Here is a 16131-nt window from a genome sequence, read left to right on the forward strand (position 1 = left end):
CCCAGCAAAGTACCGAGTTGACATAAAACAGAGCTACCCTTCTGTGGTGGGCTGCCGTTCACGGAATCCCGGCCTCCCTGGGGGATGGCAAGTCCCAGTCCATTGGCGGCAGGCACGGCCATGTGACAACAAGATGGCGACAGTGGCAGATACGGGTTCTGACAGAGGCTCTGCGAGCCAGCTCGTGCTCCAACACGGTACCTTTCCCTCTCCCACAAGTTGGGGACCATCCCAGAGTCGCTGTTCCATGAGGCTGGACCACAGGGTAAAACTGACGTGGTGACCATGGTAGGCGTGTAGCATGAGCAGATCATCACCGTGCTGACCACTGAGACGTGGGGGTCGTTGGTTACGCAGCATAACCTGCACATCCTGACCGGCCCTGCCCCTCTCCAGGCAGCCCCCGCGCACACTTTGGTGGGGGTGGCCGCCTCTATCCAGGGGCCCTCCTGGACAAGTGTCTGGTGACACACCTGGAGGGACTTAGCTGTAGTGCATCCTGAGCTGGAGCTGGTCCTCAGCGGCCTCCTGGGGACACCAGGCCCCAAGGGATGGGGATGGAGCAGAAACATCTCCACTCTGCCGGCTTGGTGGCCCCGGGATGGGTGGTGCATTCGGCCTATCTCAGTCTCCACTGCATCTCCGGGAATGTTCCAGGCTGAGAGTGTTCCAGAAGCATCTCAGCTCTGAGCTTCATCATCCATAGCCTTTGCTTTGCCTGGGTGCCAACATTCTCCAGTTTTCAGGGAGAAATGAAAATCCAGAGAATGCCAAGCAAAGTAGCTATTTGAGGGCTCAGGCTTTGGTGCTGCACCCACACACCCGGCCGAAGAGGGACACCCAGAACACAGCTGTTCCAACACAGCCTGGAAAATGTCTTCTCTGAATGTACACACGACTGACCCAACGCAAAACACACGGTCACTTGACTTCAGAAGTTCTAAAGGGGTGTTCACGTTCCGGGGACAATGGGGGCCGAGGGGTCCCGACCAGTGAAAACCCTTAAGATAAGTCTCTGCTGCGGAGTGTCCGGACAGCACCCGTTTGTCATTCTGCGCTCAGAAGCGTGCAGGGGTCCTGCCAGCACAGCCTCCCCCAAGCCTCTGTGTGGGTTGTGGCTGTGGTGCCACCTCCTGCCTTTCCTCCCCCTCAGATGTCCGATCCACTGGGGCAAGGACTTGCCAGGCAGCTTGTGCTCCACCACGTTCTTTTTAAAACTTGTTGGTGGGAATGTGACCTGGTGCAGCCACTCTGGAAAACTGTGTGGAGGTTCCTCAAAGAGTTAAAAATAGACCTGCCCTACGACCCAGCAATTGCACTGTTGGGGATTTACCCCAAAGTTACAGATGCAATGAAACGCCGGGACACCTGCACCCCGATGTTTATAGCAGCAATGTCCACAATAGCCAAACTGTGGAAGGAGCCTCGGTGTCCATCGAAAGATGAATGGATAAAGAAGATGTGGTTTATGTATACAATGGAATATTCCTCAGCCATTAGAAATGACAAATACCCACCATTTGCTTCAACGTGGATGGAACTGGAGGGTATTATGCTGAGTGAAGTAAGTCAATTGGAGAAGGACAAACATTGTATGTTCTCATTCATTTGGGGAATATAAATAATAGTGAAAGGGAATATAAGGGAAGGGAGAAGAAATGTGTGGGAAATATCAGAAAGGGAGACAGAACGTAAAGACTGCTAACTCTGGGAAACGAACTAGGGGTGGTAGAAGGGGAGGAGGGCGGGGGGTGGGAGTGAATGGGTGACGGGCTCTGGGGGTTATTCTGTATGTTAGTAAATTGAACACCAATAAAAAATAAATTAAAAAAAAAATTCAAATTAGAAAAAAAAAAAAAAACTTGTTGTATGTTCTCCCGCTCGTCCCAGCTTCCCAGACAAGCCGTGTAAGAGCTTGGGACACAGGGCTGAACAGTGCGGCTGCTGAAAGGCTGTTCTGAAGGAAGAATCCAGAGCTCCCTCCCCTGCCCTTTGAGTCATCAGTGGGGGCCACTGGGTGGGCCTCCAGGTCCCTGCCTGGGACACAGGGGTGCCAGCCCGTGCTCCCCGCTCACTCTACTTGGGGCCACACATTCCTCGCCCGACGTGGGGCAAGAGCTATCAGGTGGCTGTGAGGACTGAGGGCTGAGCCACCACCCGGGCAACCCGAAGAGGTTTTGTCTTCTGGTAGATGCTCTGTCTACCAGACACACTCAGAATCTTCCACCCGGCTTTCTTAGGAAAAGCTACCTCTTTAGCCTCTAAGCACCAGTAGGAGCACCCAGGATTTCACCTGGAGGTGTGGGGGCATCCTGGGGTCAGCCCAGCTCCTCTGTCTACCTTCTGGTCTCTATGTAACACTCAGGGGTCAGCAAAGCACGACTCCAGTGGTTGGAAAAAAAACGAAAGAAGAATACAAGTTCAGACTGTGGAAATTATATGACACTCACATTTTGGGTGCCCACAAATAAAGTCGCATTGGAACTCGGCCAGCCCTGTTCTACATACTGCTTGTGGCTGCTTCTGTGCCACAAACGCAGGGCTGAGCATGGGACTGAGACCAGACAGTCATTTGAAGCCTCTGGGCGTACCATCTGGCCCTTCAAGAAACTCTGTTGACCCTACCTCAAGGAAGGAAGTCCTGCAAGCCAAGGGACATGAGTGGGTGGACAAAGGGAAGCCTCCACTCTCCTTTGCTGTGTGCTGGGGATGGATCTCGGCTCCAGCACAGGGACATTTCTGGATGAAGGTGCCACAGGACTGAGGGCTTTTGTGACAGCACCATTTTTGGATTCAACACTCAAGTTCCCACTAATTGTTCAGGTGCAGCTTTATTCTACATGTGCATTGAGGTGGGCAAAGATCTCAGCCTGCAGCTGAGGGGGCAGCCAGTGTTACTAACTTCTACTCATGGTCAAGTGCTTGAAAAATGTCTAAAAGCCATCATTTTAAGTTCTCATTATCCTTTTTTGCATTTAATAGCCTCACATACAATGAGGGAACTCCTTCCCTTGGGAGCTTTGGAGGTCTTGGAATGCACCTTTTGTGCCAGCACGTGTCAGGTGGTTATGTACCCGGGAAGCTCAAGCACAGCACAGGCTGGGGGTCACATGCTCACTTGGCTGTTACCAGGGCAGAAGCAGCTGCAGACACAAGGTCGCACACCAAGGCTCGCCCTGGCTCGGAGCCCCTCATGCCAGCAGCGGCCAGGGAGTGACTCCACTCTGCTGCTCCCCTGCGATGCAGTCCTGCCCTCAGCAGAGAGGGGAAGAGACCCTCCCAGAGCAGCAGAAGGGAGGTCAGGCAGGAGGGAGGCAGGGCTGGCAGGATGAGACAGCCCCCAGGAGGGGCTGGAGGGGCCTATGTGCAGGGGCCAGCGAAGAGGCGGTGAGCTGCGTCCCGGGGCCCAACGTGAGAACAGGGTCAGGGGGGTTCTGTAAATGTCACCCAGGGGTCTACGCTGGCTGTGGCACCACCGCCCAAGGGCACCCATATTTCTGTACATCCGGTTTCTTCATTTGTAAAACAGAAATGTAATTCATCAATTATTCCATAAAGGTAACACCATTCCACAAGTTCTTAGAAAAACTTCAAAGCTCATTTTTTTAATAGAAACTGACAGTGAAATGTTGGCTTTTGAGACATTTTGGCTGAATTTAGTTCTCTGAAGGTGATTAATAACCAATGTGCAAGAGGGACGTTGACCAATCAGCGCAGATTGGTTTCTTCATGCTGAAACGTGCTTTCAGGTGGAAAAGCGTGTTGTTCACTCCTCACACACAGTGTGGCAAGACCAGAAAAGGTTGTGCCAACCTGAAAATGTCCAGCCCAAGTCCTAATGCCACCAAACCTAACTGTCCCACCGGGTCCTGCGTGGAGCCCCGGTCTGCTGCAGAGCACAAGTGAGCCACGAGGCACAGGCACACAACCCTAACTCCTACTTGTAGTTCTTTAGGGGAATGAGTGACAATAGGCATTTCTCCCCACCTAATGTACCTGGAAAATCCTTCGGTAGGAAAAAAAAGTGCTCTTGAAATGTGTCTGCTCAACCAGATGCGTGGCTCTTCACGTATAGAGAGGAAACCTCATCTATTCCCTCTAAGGTTTGTGTTGTCTAATGTTATTCACTGTGAAATTGAGTCAAACAAGCCATTCAGAAGAGCACGGTGAGTTCCCTGTTGTCTGAGTCCAGCCGCTTTGCCAGCCTTTGTCTGACCTCCCCCACTTTTTACCACACAGGTCCAGCAGAGAAACAACTACTATTCTTGAGGGAGGGCTGAAACTAGTTTTCTGAGTTGTACACCTGACAGCAGCCTCCACCTGTGTCACCGACGACACATGTCCTCTATACTTTCAGATACATCCCACCACAGATAACAGAGGAGAGGCGCAAACCGGGTAGGTGGGAGTGATAGGCTGTGCACCTGCACCAGTAGGTGAGAGACGCTACCCTAACATCTCTCTGGAGCATCCTGTGAGAGGGCTCAGCCTCAGCTGTGACCAGAGTCAGGAATCAGCCTGAGTGAGGCACAGACATGCTAGAAAAGTCCCCCTCAGACGTCAGTGTTTCTCAGGCTGAAGGTGGCTTGAAGCTCGCTGGTGCCCAGATCTTCATCTCATTTTAGCCATTAAGGTGAGAGGGCTCCAATGTGGTGTTAATGGAAAACCACACATACACTTTTAAGTGACAAACGATTCCTGTACTTTTCCTAAAGGACTTGGTGATTTAGACAATCTTAGACTGAGCGGGACAGGGGCTGATGGCCGACACTGCTTTAGATTGTTTGGGAATAGGTGCTGGGTCTAGGTGGAAGCACCTTTGTCTCTCCCAGAAGAGGCTGGGGTGAAGCCTTCAAGTTTGCAGAAGTTCTGGCTAGGAAGGCTCCAAGGGACATCTGATGAGGCTGTGCTGGAATGCAGGAAGGCAGATGCACGCGGCAGTTTCATTAAGCACAATTTAAGGTATTTTGGGGAAAAATGCAAACTCTGTGTACATCATGAGAACAACAAAATGTTATTCTAATGAGAAACTCATGACAAATGTGCTTGGAGTGCTAAATCATGCTTTTCACAGTCGCCCTGCCTCAGAAAGTCACGGCTGAGCTGGTTGTATGCAACGTGAACAGGTCCCTGAGGTTCAAACGTGGGCTCAAGAGAGCATCAGAGGAAGGCACACTGGACGGGACAGTTGTGGATCTTGGGTCTAAGGATGAGGCTGGAGCCTGGAGCCCAACCACACCTAGAATGGGTCCAGTGGGTGGCTTACTGACTCTCAGGAATCCAGAATGGAGGGAGACCTTGGAGCACAAAGGACAAACACAGGACAGAGGGAAGGAGGCAGAGGTGCGCTCCGGGAATACACTGACAAGAGGCATGACTGTTGGCAGTGGCCTGGCTCAGTGCACAGGAGCCTGGAGCTGGCAAAGCCCTCACCAGGGGGCCAGTGCATGAGGACAGGGTATATCCATGCCTGCTCTGTAGGCACCAGTGGGTTCCACACGACAATGCTAGTGGCTCACTGGGGGCTGTGTAGTCTGCACGTCTGCACAGTCTGGCTTGGAAGTACTCAGTGGGACTTACAGCACCCCACCCCCACCCCCAGTCTACGAGCATCCTCCATCCACAGCAGGGACCTACCCCTGTTGTTTAGACCACTGTCTCCAGGAGTCAGTGACACCTAAGTCAGGCTGGTGACCCCATCAGGGGCTTCCCAGACAATGGGAGTTTTCACCTGTGGTCCTGGCATTACCTCTCTTTTCTCCCTCAAAGTGTTCCAATTTGGACAATAAGTGATATGGCCAGCCATTGGTCCTAATGAATCAATCCTTTGTTTCTCCTGTCTCCTCCCTCCTTGTCTGCGCTCTTTCTTATTAGAAGCTGCTCACAGAGGCATCCACTGTTCTCTACACACTAAACACCAAAGTGCATTCACTGAATACCTACTGTGCGCTAAGCACCATGAAGGATATGAAGATTAATGTCTTGGGTTCATAGCCTAGCAGGGGCTGTTAGACAAGAAAACGGTAATGGTTGGTGGGGGGAATAATATTACAGGAGGGGAAAAGAGCACCTTTTGTATGCTTAATTATACATCCTACAATGACAACATGAGGGACACTGACACATGGGTTCTAGTGTCAGGCACTACTGAAACGTTTTATATGAACTAACCTCACACAGACCTTCTATTGACTATTTTTCTCTAGTCAGCTAGTTAGCTACATTTTGAAGTCTTAAAAATTAGATTTAAATTTCTGCCGATTTCCTACCAATTTTGTATTTTTACCTTAAATACAAACTTTTTTCTTAAAAAGGTCATTTCTAATTGTAAAAGTTACAGTCTTAAGATTCTTAAGTTACATTTTTAAAAGTTACATTCTTGTACAATATAATGACATTTAAAAGCAGAGTTATAGGGTAGCCCAGGTGGCTCAGCAGTTTAGTGCTGCCTTCGGCCCAGGGCCTGATCCTGGAGACCCGGGATCAAGTCCCATATCAGACTCTCTGCATGGAGCCTGCTTCTCCCTCTGCCTGTGTCTCTGCCTCTCTCTCTCTGTGTTTCTCATGAATGAATGAATGAATGAATGAATGAATAAATAAATCTTTTAAAAAAATAAATAAAAGCAGAGTTATAAAACTCATTCCAAATCCTCAAAACAAATACTAGAAAACTAAATTTAACAGCATTATTTAAAGGATTATTCACCATGACCAAGTGGAATTTATCCCAGGAATGCAACAGTTAATCAGTGTAAAACATGACATTAATAAAGCAAAGGAAAAAGCCCATGATCATCTCAAATAATACAGAAAAAGCATATGACAACATCCAATATCCTTTCATGATCAAAGCATCTAGAAAACTAGGAATAGAGAAGACTTTTCTCAACATGATAAATGGCACTTATAAAAATCTACAGCTAACTTCATACTTAATGGTGAAAGACTAAAAGCTTTTCCCTTAAGATCAAAATCAAGGCAAGGCTGCCCCCTTTCTCCACTGCTATACAATTCTGCCCTAGAAGTTCTAGCCAGAGCAGTTAGTCAAGAAAAAGAAATTAAAGGAATGCAAATTAGAAATAAAGAAGTAAAATGATCTCTATTTGTCAATGACATGATCTTATATGTAGCAAATCCAGAAAAAGCTACCTAGGGCTAATAGATGAGTTCAGCAAAACTTCAGGGTACAAGAGTAACAGGCAAAATCAGTTGTGTTTCTATATATTAGTAATGAACAATCCAAAAAGGAAATTAATAATTCTATTATATAACAGCATCCAGAAGGAATAAAATACCTAAGATTCATTCTTTTTATTATTTATTTTTCATCATGAAAAGTCTTTTTTTTTTTTTTTTAATGAAAAGTCTTTAATCCCTATTCTCTACCTCCTCCATCTCCCCATGCACTCCCCATCCACTTCCTCTCTGGCAGCCATCAATTTGTTGATGGTTTGTCTTGCTCTCTTTTTTTTTTCCCTTTGCTCATTTGTTGTTTCTTAAGTTCCATATATGAGTGAAATCACATGGTATTTGTGTTTCTCTAACTGATTTATTTTGCCTAGTGTTATTCTCTCTAGCTCCTTCCACTGCATTGCTCATTCCATGGCTCCTTGTCACTGCAAATGGCAAGATTTCATTTTCTTCTATGGCTGAATAATATTCCATTGTATATATATATATATGTCACCTCTACTTTATCCATTCCTCAAATGATGGACATTTGGGCTGCTTCCATAGTTTGGTTATTGTAAATGATACTGCAATAAACAGAGCGGTGCTTGTCTCCCTTTGAATTAACATTCTCACTTTGGTGGGTAAATATCCAGTATTGCAATTACTGGATTGTAGGGTAGTTCTATTTTTAGTTTTTTGAGGAACCTCCATAGTGTTTTTCAGAGTAGCTGCACCAGTTTGCACTCCCACCATCAATGCATAAAGGCTCCCCTTTCTCACATCCTTGCCAATACTTGTTGTTTCTTATGTTATTGATCTCAGCCCTCCTGGCAAGTGTGAGGTGGGATCTCATTGTGGTTCTGGTCTGCATTTCTCTGATGATGAATGATGTTGAGCATCTTTTCACGTGTTTGTTGGCCATCTGGATATCTTCTTTGTAGACACGTCTGTTCGTGTCTTCTGCCCATTGTAATCAGATTATTTGTTTTTTGGGTGTTGAGCTGTATAACTTCCTTATGTATTTTGAGTACTAGCCCTTTGTTGCATATGACATTTGCAAGTATTTTCTCCCATTCTGCAGGTTACCTTTCAGTTTTGCGGATTGTTTCCTTTGCTACACAGAAACTTCTTATTTTGATGGAGTCCCAATAGTTTATTTTTGGTTTTATTTCCCTTGCCTCAGCAGACACATCTAGAAACAGGTTGTTATGGTAGAACAGAGAAATTACAGACTGTGCTCTTTTCTAGAATTTTTATGGTTTCAGGTCTCACATCTAGGTCTCTCATCCATTCTGAGTTTATTTTTGTGTATGGTGTAAGAAAGTGGTCCAGTTTCATTCTTTTGCATGTTGCTCTCCAGTTTTCTCAACACCAGTTGTTGAAGAGATGGTCTTTTTCCCATTGGATATTCATTCCTTCTTTGTTGAAGATTAATTGACCATATTATTGTGGGCTTATTTCTGGGTTTTCTGTTCCATTCCACTGACCTATGTATCCATTTGTACGCCAGTACCATAGTTACTACTGCTTTGTAATATAACTTGAAATCTAGAATTATGATTTCCCTGAATTTTTTTTTTCAACATTGCTTTGACTACTCAGTTCTTTGTGGTTCCATTCAAATTTTAGGATTGTTTATTCTAATTCTGTGAAAAATGCTGTTGGTATTCTGATAAGGATTGCATTAAATCTGTAGATCGCTTTGGGTAGTATAGACATTTTACAATATTTATTCTTCCAATCCATGAGCAAAGGATGTCTTTCCATTTCTTTGTATCACCTTCAATTTCTTTCATCAGTGTTTGATAGTTTTCAGAATACAGGTCTTTCACCTCTTTGATTAAGTGAATTCCTAGGTATTTTATTTTTGGTGCAATTGCAAATGGGATTATTTTCTTAATTTCACCTTTTTTAAAGATTTTTTTTTTTTTTAATTTATGAGACACACAGAGAGAGAGAGAGAGAGAGAGAGAGAGAAGCAGAGACAGGCAGAGGGAGAAGCAGGCTCCATGCAGGGAGCCTGATGCAGGACTCAATCCCAGGACTCTAGGATCATGACCTGAGCTGAAGGCAGAACGCTCAACCGCTGAGCCACCCTTTCTGCTGCTTCATTATTAGTGTATAAAAGTGCAACACATTTCTATACATTGATTTTGTATCCTGCGACCTTACTGAATTCATTTATCAGTAGTAGTCATTTTTTGGTGGAGTCTTTATGGTTACTATATATAGTATCAGGTCTTCTGCAAATAATGAGAGTTTTACATAGTCCTTACCAGTTTGGATGCCTTTTATTTCTTTATGTTCTCTGACTGCTGTGGCTAGAACTTCAAGTACTATGTTGAATAACAGTGGTGAGTGTTACCTAGGATACATATAACAAAGGAAATGAAAGATGAACACAGAAAACTACAAAACACTGCTGGGAGAAATTACAGACACCTAAATAAATGAAAAAAACATCCTAGGTTTACAGTTTGGAAAACTTAACATTAAGATGTCAATATTATTCTAAAGTAATCTACAAACTCAATGCAAGCTCTCTCAAAATTGCAATGGCTTTTTTTTTCCAGAAATGGAAAAGACAATCCTCAAATTCATATGGAATTGCGATGGGCCCTGAACAGCCAAAACAATCCTGAATGAACAGAACAAAATTGGAGGACTCAAAGTTCCTGATTTCAAAACCCACTACAAAGCTGCAGTAGTCAAAGCAGTGTGATTCTGTCATAAAGACAGATACACAGACCAACAAGAAAGGATTAAAGATCCAGAAATAAACCTAAACAACTACAGTCAATTGGCTTTCAACTCGGGTTCCAAGACTATTCAATAAAGAAAAATAATTTCTTCAACAATGGTGCTGGAAAAAGTGGATATCCCTATACAAAAAATAAAATTGGCTCCCTGTCTCACACCATACACAAAAATTAACTAAATTGGATCAACGAACTGAATAATATAATAAAGAACTAATATAATAAAACTCTTAGAAGAAAACATAAAGGGAAATCTTCATGATCTTGCAGATGGCAATGGTTTCTCAGATATGATAGCAAAAGCATGAACAACAAAAGAAAAAAATATATAAATTGAACTTTATTAAAAATAAAAATCTTAAAATAAATAAATAAATAAATAAATAAAAATCTTGTGCACTATACACTATCAAGAAAGTAAAAGGACAACCAACAGATGGAACAAAACAATTTGGTGGTTTTTCAAAGAGTTAAACATAGATTTACCACATGAACATGAAATTCTTCCCCTAGGTATGTACTCAAAGAAATGAAAATATTGTACACATTAAAACTTGTAAACACATGCTCACAGCAGCACTATTTGCAAAAGCCAAAAGACAGAAACAGTATAAATGTCCATCAACAGATAAATGGAAACACAAATTGTACTATATCCATACAATGGAATAATATTCGGCCTTAAAAAGGAAGAAATTTCTGACATATGCTACAACACGGATAAAGTCTTAAGGACTTTATGTTAAGTTAAATAAGCCAATCACAAAAGGACAAATACTACACAATTCTAACTATATGAGGTCCTTAGCACAGTCACAACCATGAGGACAGAATGTAAAATGTTGGCAGCTAGGGGCTGGGGGTTGGGGGGAGAATAGGAGTCACTGTTTAATAGTGACAGAGTTTCAGAGTCACAGGACAGAAGGGGTTGTGATGATGTTTGGTTTGTATGTATAAAGTGTATGTTATATATATTTCAATACAACAAGGAAGTCACACACAGTATGGTTCCATTTATGTGGAATATTCAGAGTCCGTAAATCCATTGAGACAGAGGGCACACTAGTGGTTCCAGGGGCTGGCAGAGGGTGGAATGGGGAGGAACTGTTACATGAATGTGGGGCTTTATTTCAGGGTAAAAGAGATGTTTTGGAACTAGGCAGAGGTAGTGGCTGCACAACACTGGGAATGTATTAAATGCCACTGAAATGTTTGCTTTGAAACCGTTTATTGTAGGGGTGCCTGGGTGGCTCGGTGGTTGAGCATCTGCCTTCGGCTGTGGCCGTGATCCTGGGGTCCTCGGATCGAGTCCTGCATCAGGCTCCCCACGGGGAGTCTGCTTCTTATCTACCTTCTCTCTGTGTCTCTCATGAATATATAAATAAAATCTTTTTTTTTTAAAGAAACTTAAAAAAAAAAAGAAAAAAAAGAAACTGTTTATGCTATGTGAATTTCATCTAAAAATACTATTTAAAAAATTAGTTCCAGGGGTGCCTGGGTGGCTCAGTCTAAGTATCTGACTCTTGGTTTTGGTTTGGGTCATGGTCTCAGCTTGGGTCATGGTCTCAAGGTTGTGGGATTGAGCCCCACCTCAGGCTCTGTGCCCCACGAGTAGTCTGCTGGAGATTCTCCACTTCTGCTTGTGCTCTCATGCTCTTTCTCGCTCTCTCAAAAAAAGGAATAAATCTTAAAAAAAAAAAAAAGGTTCCAGAACTTTTCAGAAACTGTGCTAGTATCTGTTTCCCTCATTTGCTACTCTTGCCCTACCCTCCCAGCTCTCCCATGTGGTTTCAGGAGAGGTTATATTCTGACCCCATCGCTGGGTTGGGTCTCTGAAGGTCACAGTCTCTGAACACACAAATATCAGTTTGAGAACTAAATGCTCACTCTGTTACCTAGTGCGGTGCTCTAGGCTGACTGAATCCCAATGATGTGTTCTTTAGTCTCTCTGAATAATCCATAAGGAAAGCTATGGAACCCTTGAACTCAAGTGGAGTCCGTGGCCTATTGATTTGGCACTTCTACAAAAATTTCTTTAAAAAATACCCAATTATATTGTTAAAACAGTATATAATTATAATTGTAATTCCTCTTCCTGGTGCCAAAATACCCTGAAGATAACTTCACTGGATATTTTTCCTTAAGTGATTTGTATATAATTATAATTGTAACTCCTCTTCCTGGCGCCAAAATACCCTGAAGATAACTTCACTGGATATTTTTCCTTAAGTGATTTGGGGAAAAAAGCCAACAAAACAAAACAAAAAACCTCAATCCTTTTTATCTCTTACTTGCAGGAAAACCTTTCTCCCTCTCTGTCATAGAATCACAAAGTAATAGCTAACATTTATTGAGCACTTACTATATCCCAGATGCTTCCTTTTAAAAGACTTTTTTATTTGAGGGAAAGAGAGAGAGCATGAGCGAGCACAAGTGCGGGTGAGGGGTGAGGGAGGAACAGAGGGAGAGGGACAAGCAGGCTTCTTGCTGAGAGGGGAGCCTGACTCGGGGCTGGATCCCAGAACCTGGATCATGACCTGAGTTGAAGGCAGACGCTTCACTGACTGAGCCACCCAGGCGCCCCTAACCAGACACTGTTTTAAGCACATTATTATAGCATTATCATCCCTATTCTGTGGGCTTGTCTGCCCACTCACTCAGTGGGGAAACCAGGATTGGAACTCTGGCTGCAGAGCATGCATCCCCAACCAATGAACCCTCAGCCATGGTGCCTATGTCTCATCCTAGCAAGAGACAGAGCCAAAGAGATCCCAGAGTCCCTCCGCATTCTTCACTCTGCAGGCAAAAGCACCTTATGATTCCCCAACTGGGCAGTGAAGGGATGGGTCAACCTTCTCCAGCCTGTCCTTTCCATTCATTTAAAGTTAATTCAGGCATCTCTTCTGCTCTGTGCACCACTGTCCCCACCCCAAGACACACACACACACAGCACCTTCACTACCTCACACGGGATCTGGTCAAGCCTTTCCCTATAACTGTCTTGGACCTGCTTTAACTATATCACACGTAGATGAACAAGGTTTCCCAGATGCAACTGTAATCCAACTGCTCCCATCTGAGGATGTTGTTTTTGTTCTTGAAAGTCACAGGCAGTGATGTCAGCTTGGATCAGGTGGGAAGCAGTAGACCGGCATCCCACAGGGCAGGCACTGCATCTGTGAGGCCCACAGAAGGTCAGGGCTGGGCAGGGGAATGAAAATGAGTTTTGAAAGAGGGGGAGGGTAACCATCATGTGACAAGTATTTGCCGAGTTATGCCATGTACTAAGTTATAAGCACTAGAGAAGACAGGCATTCGGCAAAGATCAAGCACGAGGTGATACTGGCTCAGACTCTCCCATGGAAGCCCTCTCATGGCAAAGCCAAGCAGGAAATGGGTTGCGGGTGTGTGGTTGTAGAGGAGGTCCAGGCAGGATGACCAGGGGAGCTTTCTGAGGATGATGCGTAGCAGGGTTGGGGGTCTCTCGGTTGGGGAGCTGCAGACAGGTAGTATTTCTTTGAGGGAAGTGCACATACTTCCTACCTCAGTGACCTGAACAACTCTGGTGCAGAACTTCAAATTAATTCATGTCCCAGATTGCTGTAGGCATTAGATTTAATCCCTGTTTTCAGGTCGTAGAAACATAAGATGTCTTAAAGTCATGTAAAAGAAATTTACCACAAAGTATCTTTTGCACGGTATGATTTTCTCAATGTTGGGGAAAATTCTGTAAGGTCAGACACTCGTCTGACAGTATCTGAAAGCTCTCTAAGAATTTCGGCCTAGCTGTGAACTGAGGAGCCTAGAAACACCTGGCAAGGCATTCTAGCTCTCAGTACAGAAGTCTTCAATTTAGGGGCACTGAATGATGAGCCAGGTTACCTTCCAGGAAGCGTCTACACATCCGTCTTTAAAGTGAACCCATATGGTACTCTGAGGTAGGAAGGCCATGTCTTATTCCCATAAATGAACAGACTGAAGCTCAGAGAGGCTGAACTATAAAGCCAAAGGGCCACAGCTAATAGAGGGTAGATGTGGGTGCACATCAAATTTCCAAGATCCCAGGTCTGTCCCCCAGGCTCCACGTCAGGGTCCAGAGCCTCTTTCTCATGCCACAGGCACCTACCGTCCACAGCCCTTGTAGGGTAGATGGCTGTGGCAGGATGCCTTCTTATCATAGGACTGCAGATTCTCAAGGTGCCTTAGGATCAACACATACAGGACAGGATATGCCACCTCTCCGCCCACGCCTCTGCCCCCCACCTTCTCAGGAGTGTCAGTTGGGCCCTTAGGTCAGACCCACCTGGGCTCACTCTTATCTGCTGGATCAGTGAGCACCTGGGATAGACGGATGGAGGGATAGAGGAGAGGAGGCTGCCAGAACTGACTGATCCTGAGTAGGGCTTCACTGCTGCAGGGCACAGCTGCGTGGACAGACAAACCACTGCTTCAGGGCTGCTTCTTGGCTGTGAAATGGGTAACCAGCAGGTTCTGAGGAAGGAGGGAAGTGGTGGCATGTGAACTGGGCTTGAATTATTCTCACCAAAAACGCTGAGATCTGGGAATCTGGGGTTTCCTGTGTTTGGTTGGATGATACAACCAGTGAATACACACCTCAGAGAGCCTCGGGGCAAATTCAGGGCCGATTTTATTTCCTTAGACAGGCATTTTTGGGATGCTTCACAAGTAATATAGCATTCACTGGAGACCACCCAGGATTGCCACAGACACAAAGGCCCATGGTTCACAAAGGCCATTTCAGACCAGGCCCACACAAATGGCATAGAATGATGAAGGCTGTCCTGACAATCACAGGTTGGCTGGTACCCAGGGCCAGCCGCCCACTAGAAAGCTCAGGGCTGTCCTCTCCGGGCCCACCTGGCCACCCACTTGTCCCCTAAAGCACAGTGAGGTTAAAATGTAGTGCTGCCTCAGAATCAGAAGTGGGTTTATTACCTCAGTGTCAGACGCCCAGCGCAGCCAACACAGACACCATCCCACCGTGGATGGAAACCTGTTGCTGTACAGGATCTCAGAGTCTGAGTGTATTTTCACGGAGACCAAAGAGTGACATCTCGAGGTCCTTCCGCCCCCAGAGATCCCGGGGCCTCCCAAGCGGGTTCCAGGAAGCCAGACCTCAGTAGGAGCACTCTGAAATCTGCACCTGACGCGGAGAACCTCCTCCAGGGGCTCCCAGCCCTGCCCAGAGCTCAGCTCGGGTTAGGGTGAGCAGCAGAGTCGTAAGCTATTCATTATGCACAGTTTCAACTACATTTAACTTAATTTTTTAATTATAGGTTTTCATTCTTAATTAGACACCTGAAAGTACCAACTGAACTCTTGAAGTTAAAGTGCTGCTGGTAACAGGAGCAGAGCGTAGTTATTACACCCAAAGCTCTGTAATCCAGCTTCGCAGGAGGAAGAGGAGACAGACAACACTCTCCTGCCTTTCCCACGAGGAGACCAGAGCCGCGTCTAGCCACCTCCCCGCCCTGAAAGGACGCTGCTGTCCCCCAGGCCCCGTCCTCCCCGCCGCCGACCCAGCTCCGACGTAAAAGTCAACCCGGCCGTGCGCTCGCGTCCCAGCCGCCCGAGTGAGCGGCGCCCCCTGGGCCGGTGCCCGCGGCCGCGGCGGGTGAGGAAGCCGGGGGCGCAGCAGCCCCCCTACAGGTGCGCTCCCTCCACACCCGCCCCTGCACCCCTCGGCCGCGCGAACGCAGAGCCGGCTCACCCGGCTCCTCCGCCTGAGGCCCAGGGGCGCTAAACTGGTCTCTAAGCGACTCCCCTCCCGCAGCGCCGGCCCTCGGGAGCCCTCCCCGCCGCCCCTACCTTGCCGCCGCCGGAGCCTTTGTGCGCCGCGCTGAGAGCCATGCTGGCGCCGCCTTTGTCCCACCTCGGAGGGAACGTTCCCGTGAAGGACACTGCCCGGCGCCTCCCTCCCGGCGCCCCGCCCGCCCGCCGGAGCCTCCCCCGCGGGGCGGACCCCTGCCCCGGAGAGCGCCCCTCCTCTGCGGGGGACAGACCCCTCCCCGCCGGGCGGACCTCCTCCCCCTGCAGATCCCCTGCCCCGGGGGAGCGCCTCCCCCTGCAGACCCCCCGCCCCGGGGGAGCCCCTCCCCCTGCAGACCTCCTCCCCGCGGGGCGGACCCCTCCCCCTTCAGACCCCCTGCCCCGGGGGAGCCCCTCCCCTGCAGACCTC

General features: G+C 46.8%; 1 protein-coding gene across 1 annotated transcript in view; it reads right to left on the bottom strand.

The window, feature by feature from the left end:
- Window positions 1–15898, bottom strand: part of PLEKHG4B (pleckstrin homology and RhoGEF domain containing G4B) — a 76159-nt gene extending 60261 nt beyond the window's left edge. Inside the window, exon 1 of the mRNA XM_025451273.3 lies at window positions 15762–15898. Coding sequence (XP_025307058.3) covers window positions 15762–15803 — 42 coding nt within the window. The 5' untranslated portion in view covers window positions 15804–15898. The remainder of the gene's footprint in view (window positions 1–15761) is intronic.
- Between the last annotated feature and the right edge of the window lie 233 nt (window positions 15899–16131).

This window comes from Canis lupus, chromosome 34 (assembly GCF_003254725.2).
Source record: "Canis lupus dingo isolate Sandy chromosome 34, ASM325472v2, whole genome shotgun sequence".
NCBI classification, from domain to species: domain Eukaryota; kingdom Metazoa; phylum Chordata; class Mammalia; order Carnivora; family Canidae; genus Canis; species Canis lupus.